The following is a 23,514-nucleotide window of genomic DNA, read 5'->3' on the forward strand; positions in this document are numbered from 1 at the left end:
CATCTTGACATCATGTCCCGTGTTTGTTTCTTTTACATGTCTTTGGTCCGTGTTGGGATCATATTTCAGTCGAACCGCACCAGAGTTTGTTGGGAAGCGAACAGAGACCCATATTTTCAGTGGTCTCGGTCCTCTTTTTGGGTGCGCCCCAGGGTTCGAATGGCACACTTATTCAATTGAACCAAACATGCCAAGTATGATCACCCTGAAACTGATCCTGCAGATTCACTCTCTCTTGCAGACACACGGTTTTCCTCACGTTTCAATTGGGATATAGTTGCAATGCATCACAATGTGTTGACGTATCGCAATGTGCATCATATCAGGAGGTAGTCGAAAATACTCAGACCTCCTTGTTCATTGAGACATGGTTTAGGTGCATAGAGATCAGGGCCAGGGGCTGCGGTATGACTGATGCTCTGGATTAAGTGGGGGAGGCAGGCGATGCTGTGAAACAGGCGTGTGTGTGAGATTGATGGGCGGTAATGGGGGAGTGGCGATCGAGGAGAAGTCCACAGTGCTTTTAGTTAATAGAGGAGTCAGGCCCAGTGAAAGATGTGTCCAACAGCAGGCCTGTTGATTAGGGCTAGTTAACAACACCAGGGCATGGCGGAGGACGACGCTGACCCATAATGCAATCGCTGAGGGAGAACAAGTGGACAGGGAACAGCTGAGTGCCATAAAAATATTTAACACATTCAGCAAGCAATTCAGCTTATTTTTAAAAGACATATTGAAGACATTTGTTAGGAGAATGCTTAAGATTTTTTTTAACTCTGGGTTATTCGAACTAATGAAAAAATTATATGAAATTACCCATCAACCACAACAAAACAATTCTGAAATATTACACCACTCGCTCTCATGCACACATTCACACAAGTGAAAGGAGAGTTGTCTCGTCCATGGGCTGATATGACATAAATCAGGCCTGGGACGAGGGAGAGGCCTGATAAGAACTAATTAGTCCTCTGGGCTGTGGGTTAAAGATGTGGGCGTTACTTGAATATGGAAATAAATCAAGCCACCAGACCAAATCAAGAGCGTCAGAGCAGCCATCACTGGCAGAGGATAAAGGATAGGAAACACAGGTGGAACGGAATGCTGGAAAACAAACTTTTTTGTTTTGCATTGAATAAGCTAATATTATTTATTGCAAATGCTGTCCTGAACACAACATGAATTTAACACGTTTTACTAGGCACGATTCACCAGTATGTTAAACTGAAAATAAGCAATTTGTTCATTTTTATCATTTTTTTCATCTCAATGTAATAATCGGAAACTAATTTTACTTTTCTGCTGATGTCATCAAGGTCATGTGGGCAGGGAAAAACAACATTAACCAAAATGTCACAGCCTAATGTCACAAATAATAAAACTGCAATGGATAAAATCAATTGCTGCTCTCGTTTATTTGTATAGAATATTCTGCTAAATGCCTTTTTCGTATTGTCTTTAAATAATTTTAATTAAAGAGACAGTTTTGGACCCCATAGACTTAGTATGGACCAAAATGTAGTTGAAACATATCTGCCTTTGTTCTGCAGAATAATGTCTTTCATGTACAGGTTAGAAATTATAGGACTTTAAAATGGCAACAAAATGGTCAATTGTAAACAAAATTTAATGTCTTTAAATTATAGGGACGGTTCACCCAGAAATGAAAATTCCAAGCAGATCTCGCCCCCCATTGACTACCATAATAAAGAAAAAAAAATGCTATGGCAGTCAATGGGGTGCGAGATCTGCTTGGAATTTTCATTTCTGGGTGAACCGTCCCTTTAAAGGTGCACTGTGTAAATTTTAGCGGCATCTAGCGGTGAGGTTGCGAATTGCAACCGTCTACGGCTCACCCCTCCCTTTCGAAGCACATAGAGAAGGCCGACGCACTCGTCTGAGACAGTAGAGAATGACTAGCGCTCTGAAGAGAAGTTTGTCCGATTAGGGCTACTGTAGAAACATGGCGACGCAAAATGGCGACTTCGGGGACCCGCGGTGCATGTAGATAGAAATGGCTCATTCTAAGGTAATAAAAATATAACGGTACATTATGGAAGGTCTTTATACACCATTGAAAACATAGTTATCTATATTAAATTGCATTTCTGTCAACAGATCCTCATAAATACTACACACTGCACCTTTAGCTTTTTTATGTGAAATTCTGATGATGACCAAAAAATTAGCCATGATCATTTTATGCATCTATGTACTACGAAGAATGTGCTGGTAAAGTACATGTGCAAGACAATAAAGTGCTGAATCATAGATTTATACATTCATAAAGGCGCGGTTATGTGGATGTGAAAGGCCCTGGACTTCAACAGCTGCAAGGGACATTTTCCTACTGTAGGCCTACAGTTTCTCGTCAGACAATCCCTTACTGTCAAATGGCAGTGAGCTAAAGATCCGGAGCAGAGCATGGACGCATACAAATACACTCAGACCAAAGGGCCAGGGAGTGTGAACAGGCCCGCCGGACATAGCAACACAGCGGCCGGAGTGTTTATGCACATTCGCGCAGGCCCGCTGTCAACAAGGTAACCACAAAGGGGGCCGGTTAGCTTCAAGCGGTTGCCCGAACCACGCTCAGCATAATTCTAGATTACACGCCAATCGATAAATCAGAGCCAGCAGTGTAGAGTGTGGACGATGGGCCCAAATACAGCCAGGCGCCATACCTGCCAGGGTAAACAGAGTGAGTGCCCCGACACGGGCTCTGCCAACCAAAGCTAACAGTTCAAAGGCATGTTTGCCGACACGGGTCCCAAGACCAGACCGGACACAAAAACACTGTTGATCAACTTGAAGTGACGAATCGCTATTGCGATCGTTGCGTGCTGAGAGGTTATTGGTCATAGTGGCAGACTGTAGTACATGTCTTGCAATCAGCTTTTTGCTTTTCCTAAAACTAAACAAAGAACCTGGGGTGGAAAAAGTGTTTTGGGACATTACCTAGACCTCGTACCCCCTCTCTCACACACACACACACACACACACACACGGAAGGAGTGGGGCGGGGGGCCCTTTGTTTACATATGTCATCCATCTCCACTCCCTCCAGAAAGGCCCTGGAGAGGTGCAGTGATAATTCTCTCACCAAACCCCTCTCTGACACAAACCAGAAAACAAAAGGAATGCGAGAAGGAGGAGGAGGAGGCAGAAGAAGAGGTTCAACACAGTGCTCCACTCCCTCTAGTGGTCAGAGAGTACAGAAGCTGCCACAGCCTCCAGCTCAAAAATGTCTCAACTCCAAAAAATAAATAAACTAGGGCTGTCAAATGATTAATCACATCCAAAATAAAAGTTTGTGTTTACATAATATGTGTGTGTGTACTTTGTATAATCATGATGTAAAGAGGCAAGAAAAAGTGTGTGAACCCCTTGCAGAATGTGAATAATTTTAACTAAATAAAAGAGATCATACAAAATGCATGTTATTTTGTATTTAGAACTGTCCTGACTAAGATATTTTACATAAAAAGGTTTACATATAGTCCACAAGACCCCGTTCAAAGGTTTATGAACCATTCATTCTCAATACTGTGTGTCATTCCCTGGAAAGGAAACACGATGCATCAGTGAATGTTTGCACCTTTTTAATAGTTTTGTTTGAGTCCCCAATTGTCCTCAGTGTGAAAAGATGGATCTCAAAATCAAACAGTCACTGATAGAAAGGGTTCAAATATGCAAAAGAGGCTGGAAAACTGAAGAATTTGCAGGACCTGGAGGATTTTTCTGAAGAACGTTGGGCAGTTTAACTGCTCAGGACAAACAAGGGACAACCGTCACAAAACACAAAAACAGCCGTGGATCATCCAGGGAACGAAACACAGTATTGAGAATCAAGGGTTCATAAACTTTTGAACAGGGTCATTTTAAAAAAAAGATTCAGCTATTTTTTTGTCTTGTGGACTATATGTAAACATTTTTATGTAAAAAATCGTATTCAGGACAGTACTAAATAAAAAATAACATGCATTTTGTATGATCTCTTTTATTTTGTTAAAATTATTCACATTTTCACAGATTCTGCAAGTGGTTCACATACTTTTTCTTGCCACTGTATATATAAATACACACACATACACATAAGTATTAAGAAATATTTGCATGTATATGTGTGTAAAATATATATATATATATATATATATATATATATATATATATATATATATATATATATATATATATATATATATATATATATATATATATATATATATATATATATATATATATATATATATAAAAAATACTATATGCAGCCCCATACGCAACAAACTGCTCGTCTGTTTGATCGGACCACGCGGGGCAGCCTTCGCCCCCCACGTGCATCCATAGATTATATTATATTATATTATATACACACACACACACACCGAAATTATATTTTAATTACAAAAACAATTATATAAATATGTAAGTGGTAAAAAATGCGTGTCATGTATAGCGAGTGTTATGCTAATCATACCCTGCACTCCACCACGCTCTGGTCGGATTCGCAGGTGACGTAGATCTCGTCCACTGCTCTCCGCAGATTGTCGAACAGGAAGGCCCAGTATCGTGCTCGGAGGTCCACCTTCCGTGGCTGTCTAGTCTTGGTGGGGCTTTTCTCAGATCCTTTGTCCAGTATCGACCCGGGTGCGATTTTGCAGTCTAGCGCCAAGTTCTGTTAAGAGCAGAAGAGATTTCAAATGGTCTACATATCTTTCTTTGACCAAATGAACCCCATTTGTTATTAAAATATCATTACTCACCCTCATGTCGTTCCAAACCTGTTAGACTTCCGTTCATCGCCAGAACACAAATTAAGATATTTCTAATGAAATCTGAGAGATTTCTGTCCCTCCACTGACAGCTATGCAAGTACCACTTTGACGCTTCAAAAAGTTCATAAAGAGATCGTAAAACGAATCCACATGTATAGAGCGGTTTAGTTAAAATTTTCTGAAGAGACTTGATTGCTTCATATGATGTACAGATTGAATTTAGGCTTTTATTCACATATAAACATTCATCAATGCACACATCAGATATGGTAAACGGAAGCTCAAGCTTTAGAACCAATGAGGTTTGTTCTTCTCACGTGTCAAGCAGGTTCGGTTGAGCTTAGGTTTATGTTAATGTTTATGTTAATCATATAAAATGATCGTGACTCTTCAGAAAATTCGCACTAAACCGCTCAATTCATATGGGTTAGTTTTACCATCTCTTTAGTGGTCAATGGAAGGACAGAGCTCTTAGATTTCATCAAAAAGATCTCCATTTGTGTTCTGAAGATGAATGAAAGTCTTACGGGTTTGAAACAACATGAGGGCGAGTAATTGATGACTCATTTTTGGGTGAACTAACCCTTTAACTTTATGGACTAACAGCTGTTTTAACCATCACTGAGGTCAAATCATGAAAAAAATGGAAATTAGAACCACACAAGCAAGAGGATGAAATGAAAGGTCTCTGTCACCCCCTAGTGTTTAACATGAGTAAAAGCTTTCCAATTCAAAGCTTCCTGCTTAAATGATCCCTTTTCTTTAAAGGGAACTCATTTAGACCCGTTTGTTTTATTTGTAAACTGGCCAAAGTGTATGCATGTTTCAGGTTATTTGTTTTTTATTAATCCAGGTTTCTTAACTAACAGATTTGTTGTGGATGCAAAAAGAGACATTTTACAATGAGAAACTGTAGTGCATCACATTTGTGTTTTTGATGACTGTAGGTTTTAATTTAAGGGATAGTTCACCAAAAAATGAAAATGACCCCATGATTTACTCACCCTCAAGCCATCCTAGGTGTATATGACATTCTTCTTTCAGACGAACACAATCGGAGTTATATTAAAACATGTCCTGTCTAATCCAAGCTTTATAATGGCAGTGAATGGCTGTTTCTGTTTTAAAGTCCATAAAAGTGCATCTATCATCCATCATAAAAGTAATCCACACGGTTCCAGGGGGGTTAATATAGGCCTATAGATGCGTTTGTGTAGGAAAAAGATCCATATTTAAAACTTAGAGATTACAGTTTGTAAAGATTTACATATAGATATTTTTAGTCTCTTGTGAATATTTAGCTAGTCTGTCGTGAACGTGCGTATGAGAGTTAGCGCAAGTTAGAGATTACGGTTTATAAAGTTTTAAATATGGATATTTTTCGTACACAAACGCATTGCTTCACTTCAGAAGAAGGCCTTTATTAACCCCCTGGAGCCGTGTGGAGCAGTTATATGATGGATAGATGCACTTTTATGGACTTCAAAACAGAAACAGCCATTAGCTCCCATTATAAAGCTTTGAAGAGCCAGGACATTTTTAATACAAGTCAGATTTTATTTGTCTGAAAGAAGAATGTCATATACACCTAGGATGGCTTGAGGGTGAGTAATTTCGAACAAATGATGCGCACCTGCTTTTTGTTCCTGTGGAGCCCGGAGTTGATTCGCTGAGCTCTTGCGCTGCTGTTAACGTGAATCTTTGCTTTAGCTGCACGTGAACAGAAGAATACAGTGGAGATAAATGTCACATTACTTTATTTGTACAAAATATTCCACCTATTAAATTCAGATGAATGACATCAAAACAATTATAAAACTTAAGACCAAGTCACACAAAGTCTGAACTTTCAGATTTAAAAATAAAACAAATGCCAGTCAAAAAATACAGTTTTTTATTCCCAAGATGATGTTATATTACTACAATGTAGCATAGTAATACTTTTTATATTTGTCTACATGCATGCTATTTAAAAAAATATATATATTGTGAATAGCACTGGCACAGAAAAACAACATGCAAAATTACGATTTTTAGGATCCCCAAGATCCATCCACCCCATTAACATTACTGCAATGTAAATACATTTAAAAACACTTGTAAATAAATAAAAATTCAGTCAAATAAAAGTAATTTATTTGATCACATTTAATTTTTTTATTTATTACTTGATAATTGTATTTTTATTAAATAAAATCATTATATTTTTTATTATTTAAACTATATTTAATTATGTATTTAATTGTTTTATTTTTGTAAGAATAATAAAATAAATATATTATAATTAAATAGATAAATAAAATTTGAAATATAATATTTACACCATATAATAAAACAATTAAATCAGAGTAGTATATGTTGTACTGAATTTATGCTTTTTAAAATTGTGATTAATGAACACTAATTAATGAAAATAATGAACACTAAAAAAAAAAACTGAAAAAGAAATTAGTTCATTTATATAACGCTAATAATAACTGATTGTCATGAAAATAATGTAACAAAAAGTCTATACAAAATCTATAAGAACATGATCAGCTTTCTGCAGTCATCTAGGATCAGCCTCCTCTAGTCAATATAATCCTCTTTATCAGGATATGAGGGGTCAACACTGATTCTCAATCAGAACTTCTAACTATTAAGTGTACCCCTGATCCAGAAACGGTCCCAGTGCTGGACGAATGCAGGCACTGGTGAATCCTGTTTGCTCCGACCGAGCACATACTGCAGTCCCAAACTAACAAAAGACTCCTGTGGTGACCTGTCAGCGCTGACAGTGAAACAGAGGATCTGGGTCAGCTTATACACACTCAGGAGGATTCCGCAAACTCTGCGACAAAGAGTGTACTGTAACTACAGGTACGAGAGGGGGATGACAGATTTGGAGCACTTGTTCATCGCCTACATTTGCTTTGCAAATGGACACGCTTTACAAAGCTGGATGCATTTTAAGTGGTTGCCTGATGGGTGTTGAGCTGAGTGGGATGTGAGACTGCTCATGACTACAAGTAAAAGCAATGAATCATATACATACACCGATCAGGCATAGCATTATGACCGGTGAAGTGAATAACACTGATTATCTCTTCATCACGGCACCTGTTAGTGGGTGGGATATATTAGGCAGCAAGTGAACATTTTGTCCTCAAAGTTGATGTGTTAGAAGCAGGAAAAATGGGCAAGTGTAAGGATTTGAGCGAGTTTGATAAGGGCAAAATTGTGATGGTTAGACGACTGGGTCAGAGCATCTCCAAAACTGCAGCTCTTGTGGGGTGTTCCTGGTCTGCAGTGGTCAGTCTCTATCAAAAGTGCTCCAAGGAAGGAACAGTGGTGAACAGGGTCATGGGCGGCCAAGGCTCATTAATGCACGTGGGGAGCGAAGGCTATTGTACAGACGAGCTACTGTGGCTCAAATTGCTCAAGAAGTTAATGCTGGTTCTGATAGAAAGGTGTCTGAATACACAGTGCATCGCAGTTTGTTGCGTATGGGGCATACTATTTTTTACTTATGATCAAATAAATGTAGCCTTGGTGAGTATAAGAGCTCTATATAAAATCTGCTAATATTATTTCTCATAAAAATTCTTAGATAGCACGGGCGCAAATCTAATCTCAACCTAGCATTTACTTGATGTATTTTTTCACCCTAGGTAGGCTACTTCAGGATCTACGCCCCATCTCCCATAAAGCATTGCAAATGCCAACATTAATTATTATATGTGTGCATGACTCGGATCTAACCCTCTTCCTCCTTGCTTTCCACTGGAACACTCCATGCGATGAGGTTTCGAGCAGCCCGGCCTTCCTCTGCCACGATCTTCCTCACCTTGTCATGGCTGTTGGACCGCTGGAAAGAGGCCTGTAGCAAGAAGAAAAACATAAGAAATTTAGAAGAAACTTATTTCAGTGAATGAATTTCCCCTGTTGTGATTTTGAGTGGCTCAATATTGAGATATTATCGCAATCTTTTCTCTTTTTTTTTGCTATATAAAAGAGCATTGGTCTATTGTTATATGTCTAACAGTTAGTTCCAATCCTCGAATCTGAGTGGATGAGAGGCTTTCCAAGACATTTTACCAGTATCAGCACTGGGACTTGTCTCTCATCTCTGCTAGACAGGCTGTCAGTCAGTGCAGCTTACATTGTTACGCCAGTAAGTGGCGGCCTTTGAGAGTCATTAAAGGAACACGCCGACTTTTTGGGACTTTAGCTTATTCACCGTATCCCCCAGAGTTAGAGAAGTCCATTCATACCATTCTCATCTCCGTGCCCAGCACGCTCCCTGTGCAAGCAGGTTGTCACGTTGGTTATGTGGACGGAAGTTAGCCTATTTTCAGACGCGGTGTAATATCATTGCGCAGCAGCACCCATGTTACAGCAGAAAAGTTCCTTGATTATTACGCAGGAATGAGAGTATAGTTCCAAGCCATACCGGCCTAGAAAATCACAACTTTTAATTTTCCGTCGGTCTTAGTACACAATGTAACTATACACATCACAACATGTAAATAGGAAAATGTTGGCGTTATTTTGTCACTTATGCTGGGTACACACCAAAAGATAATCGGGCTGATTTTGGGCCGATTTCCCCCCTTCCGACAATCCTAGCTATGTCCCGATTATCTTGATGGTTCTAAAGATTATTTTATCAGATTTTCCTATGGTGTGAAGTGTGTTAAGAGTGTCCGAACCTGCTCGGAAGAACGTCGGAGCGTCCCGATCGCGAATCGTGAATATTTACGATCAGAAATCCTGATGTGTGGGGGGAACCCCGAGGACAAACGCGCGCACACTCACGTGAAACGAAATAATTTTCAATCCGAAAGCACGCTGAGAGATGAAATAGTCATGAACTGACTATAACTCCGACTATAAAAACAATCATTTAAAGTTTATTTAATAAGGCAATTTCAAAGAGAATAATATAGCTATTTTCCAAGAGACACCAGAGGACAACAATTATAAAGAAACAGCAGTGTGATTTTTTTTTTTACCATTACTCATCTAGCTCACTCTGTAACATCAGTGTTTCCCACGCATAGACTAATTAGTGGCGGTGCGCCACAGAATCAACCGGCCGCCACAACGCTATTTAAAACACGCAGCGTATTCGTTCATTTCCTTTCCATGCTCTCTCTCTCCATCTCTCTGTCACTCATGTGTCTCTCTCTCTTTCTCTCAACCCTGCTTTTGATTTGAAACTTTATAGTCTAAGCTTTTAAACTAGAATACGAAATTCAAACAATAAATATAGCGTTTTGGCGCTAATGTGGCATAAAAGTTAAAGCCAGAGTCGTGGAAAAACAGTTCCGACATGCTCTCATCTCCCGGCGGCGTGCACGCTCATGTACGTGCTTCACGGAGCGCTCACATATACATGTATCTAGTCTGGTTGCTCAAAGTATTGCAGATCATAACTGCTTCCTTATTTTTAGGTTTTGCATTTAAATACATATTTATGATCAAACACTAGATTTCTTTAAATGTGAAATTTTAAAACGTTAACAATTTACATCCTAATATTTTTAATGATACCTATAGCATAAGCACACACAAGTGAATATTAATGATTCCAAGCAAAAATAATTTACCCAAGAAAAGTTTAAAATAGTGCTAAAAAGGCACACTTTCCTTATATGTACAGTAGGCTATATGAATTGATATTGAATCAAGATCGAAATTGATATTTGTGCCAATCACCGCCATACTTATTCTGAAGTCTCGCAAGATTTTGCGAGAATTCCTGTGTTTACAGTCGGGACTCTGGTTGAAAATCTGTTCGTGTGTGGTGTGCTGTCTTTGTCACATCATGGCACACCACACATTATAGGAGCAAAACGGTTCAATCTAGGATTATTTGTCCTCATGTGTGTGGTCTATCACATTTTGAAAATCTTATAAGATGTGTACCCAGCATTATTGAGCAGTAGGCTAGCTGGAGCCATTTACCTCCAGTCTTTGTGCTAAGCTAGGCTAGCGGTGGGTTGCATCAGACAGAGTTATGGCACGCACGAAGATGAGAATGGCATGTATGGACTTATCTAACTCTGGGGGATATGGTGATTAAGCTAATGTCCCAAAAAGTCAGCCTGTTCCTTTAAACCGTTCATTCAAAAATGCTTATTTTTACTTTGAGCACCACTTGGAAGGAGAAAAAAAGAAAAGTGCAAGCTATACTCTGGCCATTGAAGATATCCAAGTGCTTGCCCTTTTTAATGCTTGTCCCATATATAGTAGTAGTGCTTTTAGCAACTGGCAAAAATGAGCTTATTCTGTCCCAAGTTAAGGACATTTATCATTGTAATAAATACCATTAATTCACACCTTCTTACTTGTCACCATAAATTATCACCACTGGCAAATCATACAAGCACAAGAGATATAAAGATTGCTGGTTATTCAACATCATGTCAACAGTATGTATGTATGTATGTATGTATGTATGTATGTATGTATGTATGTATGTATGTATGTATGTATGTATGTATGTATGTATGTATGTATGTATGTATGTATACATTAAAAGTTTGGAAACTGACTATTTTTAACTGTACTATTTTGATTGTTTTTGAAAGAAGTCTCTTCTGCTCACCAAGGCTGCGTTTATTTGAACCAAAATACAGCAAAAACAGTACTATAGTGAAATATTTTTACAATTTAAAATAGGCTAACTTTTTTCTATTTGAATATATTTTGAAATACAATTTATTTCTGTGATTCACATGATCCTTTAGAAATCATTCTAATATGCAATATATGCAATTATATAATATATCTCAAGAAACAGTTCTGATTATTATCAATGTTGAATAACAGTTGTGCACCTTTTTTTCAGGATTATTTAATGAAAAGAAAGTTTAAAAAAAAAAGCATTGATCTGAAATATAAAGCTTTTGCAACATTATAAATGTCTATACTTGATCAATTTAATGCATTCTTGCTGAATAAATGTATTAATTTCTTTGAATTAATCATAAATTGATCTGTATTAAATTTAAATTGATCACAGGAATAAATTACATTTTAAAATATACTCAAAAAGAAAACAGTTACTTAACATTTAAGTAATATTTCACAATATTACAGCTTATTTTGTATTTTTAATAACATAAATGCAGCCTTGGTGAGCAGAAGAGACTTCTTTAAAAACAATTAAAATAGTACAGTTTCCAAACTTTTGACTGGTATAGTGTATGTATATATATATATATATATATATATATATATATATATATATATATATATACAGAACTATAGAACTATATACAATCTTAGGGCTGTTTTCTTTTAGACATTTGTGCTCTCTTCCCCACCTTTCTGAATAGATTTCAGCAGTAAAGAGAGAAAGCATTTGCAGTGATGGTTTTTCTCCATTTATAATGCTGCTTGTTCTTCCACGGACAACCGAACCGATGCTTCTACTACAACCATAACTCGTGTGATGAGGTTATGTCAAATGCACACAAGCAGCAGCGGTTGTTGCCAAGTATTCATTCCCGGGGGAACAATACAAACTAATAAACGGTTCCATTTTCATATATTTTTTTGCCTGCAATTTTTGTTCCGTAACCTTTCCCGCGACTCCTTTTTTTAAAATAATATTTAGGGAAAACCGCGACCCTGGCAACAATGCTCCTTTTAGTGCCGCTCATGTAGGCTCAGGTGCCGGTCGCGTGCAGCGCTGCAGCCACGTAAACAAAGTGTGCCCTTCGAATCCCCCCTACTGACTTTCACTTTCGGACGGGTGCCCGAATATGGAAGTGAATGAGAGTTTGCGATTTTTTTTTAATGCCTACGTGAAATTCTGCATCCATTGTACGATTTTTGTATTTATTTTTGTCCACCTCGGAAGGGCAACGTGAGTCGAGAAGGGCATATGGGCAGTTGCCCGGGCAACCTGAGCAACCCCCCTGTGCACGTCCCTGTACTTGTCCACATCCAAAATGTGAATGGGGCCACTTCAAAAATGTTATAATACAATTGATTGGTGTCATCAATTGTTGTCAACTGCTTTAAAAAAAAAAAAAAACATCACAAATTGTTCTGTTTTTAATATTTTTATATTGTAATAATTTCACTACTCTCCAAATTAATGTAGAAACAACATAAAGACAGTCTTTTTTTTAAATATTTGTTGTAATGGCATATTTTTATGAATGAAGGCCAGTATCACTGATTCTAATACTGCTACTGACGTCTCTATGAAATAGATTTTTTAAACATTACTGATAGATATTCAACATTATAGTATAATTAAAAACTATATCAATTATTAGTCTGCTGTCACTTTAAAATCATTTGTTTATAATTGTCACGTGGTTGTATAAAAGCACTTGAAGAGGAAGATAAAGGTTAAACAATATTTAATAAATCCACAGGATAAACCACAAGAGCAGAGTATACAAAATCAACTCAAACAGAACTGAGCATATATACATGTGATAATGAGCATATTAATAAGTGAACAGCTGAACATAATGAGTGTCCATGACAACAAATGATTAACTCAGGCAGAAGGTGGAGAAACACAAAAAGTCCAAACTAACAGAACCGTGACCGTAATAGGGCTATTGGCCAATTTTCTCAATTTGATTTTCAATTTACAAGCTTGCGATTCAATTAAGTTCCAATTCAATTAGATTTTGATTCTATATCCATTCATTTGGATAAACTACATCAGGTACAATACGTGGCCAATTTTCTCAAGAAAATCGAAATAATCTCTCAACTAATGCTGTAAACTATACTGGGAACCCTGTCAGTTGGTACATTATATGGTACATACAGATTTAAATGAACTCATTTGTATACAAATTAGTGTTGTCAAAACACTCTTGTAACTTTAATTGTAAGCATTAATCTGCATTTACTTTTTACAATGAAGACTGGTATTCCTTTATTTACTTTAGCATTCCTGAATGCTAGCCTGAAAAAATTAAAGCCATGTTCATTTCATGTGTTCGTTTATTCGAATCTATTTACTTGTGCTATCATTTACAATTTGCTAATTTGTTCTTATTTTATTATTGACTCTTTACTTTATTACAGTCTTTTTTTGGTAAATTTAGTTCAGTTTCAAATAAAGCCTCCCTGTGCTCTGTGTAAGCTATTGCTGCAAAATTACCCACATTATCAAATTATGAGATACAAATAAAAATATCTGCATGGCATTATATACGGAAGTTTTCCCCATGGTATCAAAAATCAATATTTTTCAAGGTATCGTATCGAAGTTAGAAAAATCCAGTATCGGGACAACACGGACACAAGGAATTTTTCACAGTAATGTTAGAATAATGACATTTTAATGACAAATGATAGTAATAATGTTTCAGCTCCAATTTGTTTTTGTTTTTTTAAATATAAACATGTAAATGGTGGCTGTCATAAAAACATTATGGATTTATTCCAACATACATCAAATATTGAAGAAAAGCTCACTCAAAAAAATTATTCAGGCCCTTCATACAGTAGATATGACATTTAAATTCTGTTCACTTTACTTAAACATATCTAATTTTGTAAACTTAATTTAATTGTGTTCAATCAATCTAATATATTTAAAACTGAAGTTTACTTAATTAAGTTGTGTTAAAACAACATTTTAGTTGTTACATTAAAGTGTTATTTTATGTGTTTTTCTGTAAAGGGAAAAATGTTAATGTTAGTGTTTAATGTTCAGTTGTGTTGGACATTTCTGGAAGTTTCTGTAATGTTTTTTAACTGTGCTTAGGCTGTGGGCACTCAGTGATCTATGTCAGGAGTGACACCTCTTTTCTTATATTTTCATTATATACATTGTGTATGATGATGAATGAAACTTATAATTGATTTTCCAATTAAATGTTTTAATTTAAGTTTGACAAGTAAAAAAAGTAATGTTATAAGTATATAAATATCATTTAAACTGTATATATATATATATATATATATACAGGGAGTGCAGAATTATTAGGCACGTTGATTTTCTGATCATATTTTTTTTCCAGGCACATTTGACCAATTCCAAACCACAGTAATCCTAATAACTACTATTGATTTAGTATTTAATAATGTATAAGTGATATATAATTGTTCATGAAGGCTGGAAATGAAAAACACCGTATATTCAGGTGTGCAGAATTATTAGGCATGTTTTCTTTTACAGATAAATTGAGCCAAAAAAGAGATTTAACTCAGACTGAAAAGTCAAAAAGTATTAAATGCCCATGAGAAGGATGCAATACTAATGCAATACTAGACATTGCAGTTAAGGCATGACCATTGGACAGTGAAATGCTCGTTGGGTCAGCAGGGTCAGACAAAAACATGTGGCGGAGAAAAGACACCTATTAACCGCAAAAGAATTAAGAATTAAGGTGAAGAATTAAGGGTGAAACCATCAGGAACCCTTTAGTCTCCAGCGCCACCATTTTCCAGAGCTGCAACCTACCTGGAGTCTCCAGAAGTGCAAGGTGTCAGGATCTCAGAGACTTCAGTTAGGTAAAGAATCCTAAAAAATGACCCCCACTAAATAAGAATCACAAGCTGAAGTGTTGTAAAATACATGAAGAAGGTTTTTTTATAGGCTTTATGGACAGATAGGTTGAGAGTGACTCTTGAAGGACCAGCACCACATCCTCTAGTACCACTGTTTGAAGAATTCATCTTCCAGAATCTGGCAGTACGTTTTGGGAGTTCATTTTAGTCCATCTCTGCAAAACGGACTTCAGGATGGACTAAAATGAACTCCCAAAACGTACTGCCAGATTCTGGAAGATGAATTCTTCAAACAGTGGTAATAGAGGATGTGGTGCTGGTCCTTCAAGAGTCACTCTCAACCTATAAAACCTATAAAGCCTATAAAAAAACCTTCTTCATGTATTTTACAACACTTCAGCTTGTGATTCTTATTTAGTGGGGGTCATTTTTTAGCATTCTTTACCTAACTGAAGTCTCTGAGATCCTGACACCTTGCACTTCTGGAGACTCCAGGTAGGTTGCAGCTCTGGAAAATGGTGGCGCTGGAGACTAAAGGGTTCCTGATGGTTTCACCCTTAATTCTTCACCTTAATTCTTAATTCTTTTGCAGTTAACAGGTGTCTTTTCTTCACCACATGTTTTTGTTAGATCCTGCTGACCCAACGAGCATTTCACTGTCCAATGGTCATGCCTTAACTGCAATGTCTAGTATTGCATTAGTATTGCATCCTTCTCATGGGCATTTAATACTTTTTGACTTTTCAGTCTGAGTTAAATCTCTTTTTTGGCTCAATTTATCTGTAAAAGAAAACATGCCTAATAATTCTGCACACCTGAATATAAGGTGTTTTTCATTTCCAGCCTTCATGAACAATTATATATCACTTATACATTATTAAATACTAAATCAATAGTAGTTATTAGGATTACTGTGGTTTGGAATTGATCAAATGTGCCTGGAAAAAAATATGATCAGAAAATCAACGTGCCTAATAATTCTGCACTCCCTGTATATATATATATATATATATATTTTTTTTTTTTTTTATTAAAGCTGTATTTCATTTTAGAGTCAAGCCTAGGCCTCATGAAAGCAATTTTTTAAATGAGATCGGTGGCATCCGGGGGACACATTGAGTATTTTTAATCACGCAATAGCACATTTTTACCACTATAGTGGATCTTGCATTTTATAAAAAAAATAAAAAAAATAGTAGCTTCATCGGAATGGTCCGAAACTTGGTGACTTTATTGGTACTTGGTATATGAACACAGGATTTGAAAAGTCTAAGTGGTCGTAAAAAAAAAAAGTCACACTCAGGACCTTCGGGTCAAAAATGACCCCCATAGGAAATTAATACGACCACTTAGACTTTTCAAATCCTGTCCCCAATTTTTTGGGGTGTTCATATACCAAGTACCAATAAAGCCACCAAGTTTGGGACCATACCGATGAAGCTACAATTTTTTTTTTTTTATTTATAAAACGCTTCGGGTCATTTTTGACCCTAAGTACCCCAGAGGGTTAAAGGAACTGTATGTAAGAAATGTATTTCAATGAATCATAAAATCATTAAGAACATTAAGAAATCATGTTAATTTCAAATATTTATATCACTGACAACAGTAGTCCGGCCAGGATATTGTCATTTAAAAGTGAAGTTGCGGACCTCAACTGATGTTGACATGTTGTGTTTTGGCCTGAAGCGCCACCCTCCACCTGTCTACCAATCACGAAGTCAGTAGTGTTTCAGCATCCGGGTTGCCAGCTCTGCTCTAGTTACCACAGCTGCAGCTACAAACGTTTTGGATAAAAAATAAAACTTTACGAAACCTAAAAGACCTCGTTATGAATCAGAAAAACTGTGTAGGACTTGTCACTTGCCATTGGAAGCTCCTTGTAGCAGCCTACGTTCCTGCAGCCTATCTTCTCGCCTATCGAGTCAGGGGGAGGGGGAGAGGGGAGACACCGCTCTACAGTAATTTGAAAGTGATTGCAGTACCAGTTTTGGCCACATTTCCTTTAATATAACTCCAATTGTATTCGTCTGAAAGAAGAATGTCATATACACTACACCTAGAATGGATAAATCATGGGGTAATTTCCATTTTTGGTTGAACTATCCCTTTAACTTGCAAATTGCAATGAACCTGGAATTTTCTTTAAAACGTAGATCTTCATCCTACGGAGCTAAACTCTACAGGACAGTGGGTCCCCAAGACCTCACCTTTAAAAAGAATGATTTGTTGACTTGCTGACTTAATTACATGTTGGACTTTAAAACCAGTGCCTTCAGCATCTCAAAATCTTGTCACTCCCAATTTAGCTACTCTGGATAGTGAGCAACACTGCACTGATACACTCTAAAAAAAACGAAAATGTTGCATATACGGTAGCTAATTATTTGGTTGTTCATTGGCCATTTCGCACTGTTATGGAAACGCAAATCTGTCCCGTCTGTCATATTCCCTCACAGAGAGGAATATTTCATAAGGCTCACTGGTTTTTACACATGCATAAACAGCATACCCCTGCCCACCCCTGTCACGTTCTCTATATGTCCTCAGGGTTAAAATACACAACTGACCTACTTAACCAATGACAACAGCGTTCATTACACAGCTTTACTCTCTAGAGGTCTGAAAATAAGGATGAAATGGACAAAAATATTGTAATGAACAAAAATGCAAGTAAACTAACTTGTTGCCTGTCAGCAGGACGTTTGGATGGTAAATATTTACTCTGGGTTTCCCAGGTTTCTGGCAGCTGACTGGCAACAGAAGGGCCAAGTCTACATTTGTCGTGCACCTCGGAGTAGGGTTGGGGGGGGGGGGGGTTGCAGCCGATTTGGCATTCGTCGGTACAAAATAACCAAGTTAGTATCTGATCTCAGGTCAGTGCTCTATGCATGCGTGAGATGAATCACCTAATCACCAGCAGGCCCCTTCACACCCGAGGTTATTAGGGTTAGACCAAAGCACTTCAACCAAGCACTTCAGAACTGCAAAACAAGGATGTCCGGCTACAAAGAACTGCTTTTTTAGGACAAATAACAATACCGAGAACTGCAAGCCACTGCAAGGATAGAGTTTCAAGCGCGTCTAAATGCAGAAGCAAATCGAGGGACACAGAAAGAATGATGGACAGAAGGTACGTACAGAGTAGAAGCAGAGTCTGTAAGCAGGTTCCTCATCCATATCCGGCCCTGACATGCTATCGAATTTGCTTATGGCAACCTGTTCACCCCCTTAACCAGCATCTCTGCTGCACGAACGGCATGACTTCGTCATTTGACAGCTGGACCAAAAATAGCCCCCTGGTTGAGCATGGCTCCTGCGGACTCGAGTGGATGCCTCTGTCAATCAGCAGGACGGACTCCTTCTTCTGGCAATCGGGACAGCCTTTCTTTAAAACGTCTCGACTGCTCAGCGACTCTGCTGCTACTGTGTTGCTGTCTTAGTTGTGGTGTGGTCCCCCTCCACAGCTTGGCAGAGTATCGCGCAGAGCTCCTCTCTCTCTGTGCAGTCATGTGCACATGGCAGGCCGCCCACTCGTCCAGCATGTGCTGGAGGCGGCAGGGCTGAGTGTGTCAGCGCGTCTGCATTAGACGCTGTAGACTCAACGTCCGATTGGAGCTCAGCGGTGCATAACTCACACCGGGGATATAGATGTAAACAGAGATGTGCCAACGAGATGTGGAACAGACACCGGCGCGAGGATGACAGCTATTTGAGGACCACACTGAAAATGTCGGTATGTAATATTCAAATTTTTCTATACTAATTAACCCTCTGGTCCTCTTCGTTTAAGGGTCACACTTGGCTTCTTGTTGGTCAAAACGGACCGAAGCCTTAAAATGTCACCCCCCCCCCAATTCAAAATAAAAAAATTTGAAGGTAGATTAGTGCCATCTGGTGGGAGTAAAAAAAGAAAAAAACGGATGTAATGGCCTGCTTTGACCACTAGATTCCTATATAACTATATAAAGTGGCTTATAAATTATCTAGTGTTTTTAGACATAAATGCTTATATTAAGTTGTGGATTTGGATTTATACTTAGACATTCTCAAAGACTACTTTTTGTCAAGGTTTAGATTGTTTGTTTCATGTTGATTTGAAGTGTCAGTTTTTGCATTAAATGCATTACATTCAAATCGGAGCAGAGAGGAGACCATTTTGAACATATAACATAAAAATTGAATAACAATGTAACAAAAATGAACAGGTGTGTTTTATCATAGCATAATAGATCTTATTTTAACCTCTTATTTGAGAATTTTGGTTCAATTTTACCACATTGATACAGCCACTCCGGTTCATTTATATGGGTATTATATTGTGGTTTGTGTGTGTGTCTCTGAGTGTGTTTACATGAGTGTGTGCATCTGTTTTGAAAGCTTGATGTTTTAGAGTCGAACCTCTTCCTTGCTGTTTGTTTTTTTACTGCATTCTGGCTGTATTATTCATTTTGTTTCACACATTTGCAAACATGTGCTCTGTGTTATAGTCACACTAGTTCATATGTGTGTGTGTGTGTGTGTGTGTGTGTGTGGGGGGGGGGGGGGGGGGGGGGGGTTGTGTCTATTTTGCACTTGATATTTTAGAGTCACCCCTACATTGCTGTGCACTTTTTTTCTGGATCATGACTGATTTGTGGTTTGTATCACCAAAAGATTCCCTGTGTTTTTGTATTTTTGCGTATTTCCCATTAATTTCCTATGTCGGTCAATTTTGACCGCGAAGGAGACAAGCATGACTATTTTTTTTCTGACCCTTTAACATAACCGAATCATCTCCATGATTTTTTTTGTGTGTTCACATAGCTAATGCGACAAAAGTCACCAAGTGTCATCCCATTCTGATGAAGCCAAAAAAAAAAAAATTCAAAACGTAAAATGTTTTGGTCATTTTTGACCGAAGAGGACCAGAGGGTTAAATAAATGATTTAAATAGGTATTAGACAGAAGTGGGTAAATAGGGTAAAATATGGATAAATGCTCCATGGGGAAAAAGGCGCCAAAGCATCCACTTTTGAAATTTTGAATAAATAAACTGCTCTGCCTTTGATCTGGAAATGAAATTAGTAACTGGAAGAACACAGTTACTTTATAACTAACTTGCTCAGGTAATCTGCTCTCAAACATTAAACAAACGCTGAATTTTGCATGGTTTTTACACTGCAGAAATATGTACAGTCAAACCAAAATTGATTCAGACACCTTCAAACATTTCTCACATTATCACAGTTTGTTCACTATAGTTTATAAAATGGTAATAAAATGACAAGAACTCAGAGTTGGAGCCGGAGATTTGAGAGCATGAAAATCTGAAAACGACACCCTTGCGTTTTCGTGTGTACAGCCAATCAGTATATTTTGTGAAACGGTGATGTCATCACCCCACGTCCCACACCGGTAAAGACTAGAAGGGATACAACTACGGGCACTGGGCATGCGCACATCAATATTGCATCATTAATTGACCGTTCGCAAAGACCCGCCCCGTTTAGTTACTGTTGCTATGTCCGACGACAACCCATGGCGCTCTCACACCACACACACGTTCTCACGTAGAGAAAATACATAGCGGAGCAAAGAGGACACTGACAACACGCCGATAGACAGGACAGAGCAAGTTACTTTTGATATGAAACAAAGTCTAAACTTTGAAATTGTCATTTTTTTTAAGAAATGTAAACAATAAATAGCGTTTTGTGTCTCTTTAATGTGTCGTGATCGCTGTAGCGCCGCAGTTAAAGCTGCTCGTGAACCGATTCTCTCTTCCTTGTAGTTCATTGATAAGCATGAAATAAACACGAATGAACACTAAAAGAAATGTTGTTTCAACTGCGGAAAGACATCAGTACACACCGTTTTTCCAAGTTCAAGTCCACCAACGTTAATCTACTAACTCTCCTGACTGCTTTGTCGGACAAACCGGCAGATTCGGCGATGTGATTGGTCAGATCACCTGTCAATCAAACTTGCGGCGAAGGGTGGATTACTGTATTTGCATTATTGTGAGGGTAGGTTTAGGGTTGGGTGTAGGCGTTAATGAAACACAATCTGGTAAGTAGCAAATGTATTTATTGTTATTTTATCGTGAGATTTTGCCTCACTTCCTAGCATTGCTGTATCCCTTCTAGCCACAACACTTCTTCTCCATATTTAGTGCATTTCTGTAGCAGAATTACAGCGCCACATACTGGTCTGGCATGTATACTACATCGTTTTGAGTCGGTTTCAGTGCTCTCGTGTGTACGCAGATATTTATTGACACGAGGGGAAAAAAAGATTGGATAGGGAAAGCTCTGGCTTCGTGTGGATAATACCAATTTAATACCAATAATACCAATTTAGGTCAACCAATTACCAAGCAATGCATAAATTTTGTTCAGTCTGTGGAGTAAAAGGTGGCATTAGCAATTAAAGAAAAAAAACACTGGTCAGGTCAAAATGTCTGAATAATTTTGGTCCCAAATGTTTATCAATTTTACTGGTGGTCCACTGTATGAAGAATGTTTGGGTATATGTCACAGTTTACTTTATTTTGCTATCCTCACTTACATGAGCTATAGTGTCCTGCACACACTAGAAAAAAATTATATCTAGTGTCTGAATAATTTTTGGTTTGCCTGTGTGTTTCAATATACATACTTTTATGTTAAAAAAAGAACATGGTGATGTAATAAAATAGAAAATACACTGAACAAAATTATAAACGCAACACTTTTGTTTTTGCCCCCATTTTTCATGAGCTGAACTCAAAGATCTAAGACTTTTTCTATGTACACAAAAGGCCCATTTCTCTCAAATATTGTTCACAAATCTGTCTAAATCTGTGTTAGTGAGCACTTCTCCTTTGCCGAGATAATCCATCCACCTCACAGGTGTGAGGCAAATGGTGGTCACACCAGACACTGACTGGTTTTTGGACCCCCCATAATTGTCTGATTTTGTTCAGTCTAGTTATGTAAACATTAACTAAAACCTTTTCCAGTCCTGGAACACTCAATTATGAAATTCCATAGCTTCTTATAATTGGTATTCTACATGTCTGAAAGGACAAATATCAAATTCATGTCAACTACCACTCGTCCATCGTCCACACGTCCATCTCTATCTGAATAAGCGAAAACAGACAAACCGGTTCCACAGAAAATATTTACTCTCTACATTTACCCTCTATATTTACATTTTGTAAAAACAAAATTATGAATTAATGAATTCAACAAACTGCTGCCTGAGCTCAAGAGCGGTCTCAGTCTTATGATCACGTCTTTATTTGTTATTCAACTTTATAATAAGCAAAATAAAATACCATCCGATGGTCATAAATCACAAAATAAACAAGTCGAGCAGGTCTACAGCCCGAAGGGTGTTCCTGGAGCCTCTGTGCTCTCTTTGTTTTCACACAAGGAAACCATTTAAACTCAAAGCAATATTTCATGTCTTTGTGTTTATTTATTTCACAAGTAGCTGTGCAATTTAAATAAGTCAGTCGGTCATTATCGCAAAAAAAAAAAAAAAAACCTTCAGGGTGTTGCAGAACTAGTCAACTTCACTGTGTGCAACATGTGTAATGTTGCATTATCTCAATGCATGTTAATGTTATGTTGCGCTGTATTACTGTAATGTTATGTTGCCATGTTACCATTATGTACTGTTAAGTTGTGTGGTGTTACTGTTATGTTATGTAAATGGCATTTTTTTACTGTTATGTACAGTTATGTTCTCTCATGTTAACGTCATGTACTGTTATGGTAATGTTATTTTGCGATATGTTAAATGTTATGTGTTAGGTCATGTTATGTTGAGTTGTATTGCTGTTACTCTATTAAAGGAACGCTCCACTTTTTTAAAAAATAGGCTCATTTTCCAACTCTCCTAGAGTTAAACAGTTGAGTTTTACCGTTTTTAAATCCATTCAGCCGATCTCTGGGTCTGGCGGTAGCACTTTTAGCATAGCTTAGCATAGATCATTGAATCTGATTAGACCGTTAGCATCTCACTCAAAAAAATGACCAAAGAGTTTCCATATTTTTCCTATTTAAAACTTGACTTTTCTGTAGTTACATCGTGTACTAAGACCGACAGAAAATGAAAAGTTACGATTTTCTAGGCCGATATGGCTAGGAACTATACTCTCATTCCGGCGTAATAATCAAGGAACTTTGAGCCGTACCATGTGTGCAGCGGCGCAATGATATTACACAGCGACATGACAACCTGCTCTCACAGGGAGCGTGTTGGGGACTATTTTCAGGCGCTGCATAAT

General features: G+C 37.6%; 1 protein-coding gene across 4 annotated transcripts in view; it reads right to left on the minus strand.

Annotated features, from left to right (window-relative positions):
• Positions 1 to 23,514, minus strand: part of scaper (S-phase cyclin A-associated protein in the ER) — a 162,818-nt gene that overhangs the window by 137,460 nt on the left and 1,844 nt on the right. For 2 of the 4 annotated variants that reach the window (XM_079809277.1, XM_079809275.1), the window contains exons 2-4: positions 8,517 to 8,634; positions 6,409 to 6,485; positions 4,478 to 4,675 (exon numbers count right to left, since the gene is read on the minus strand). In XM_079809277.1, the coding sequence (XP_079665403.1) occupies positions 4,478 to 4,675; positions 6,409 to 6,485; positions 8,517 to 8,634 (393 nt within the window). Of the gene's footprint in view, positions 1 to 4,477; positions 4,676 to 6,408; positions 6,486 to 8,516; positions 8,635 to 18,395; positions 18,771 to 23,514 lie in introns of those variants that run through there. The other 2 variants (XM_079809278.1, XM_079809276.1) reach the window with 2 other exon arrangements.

The sequence above is a fragment of the Gobio gobio genome (assembly GCF_949357685.1).
Source record: "Gobio gobio genome assembly, chromosome: 25".
Taxonomy (NCBI): Eukaryota; Metazoa; Chordata; class Actinopteri; order Cypriniformes; family Gobionidae; genus Gobio; species Gobio gobio.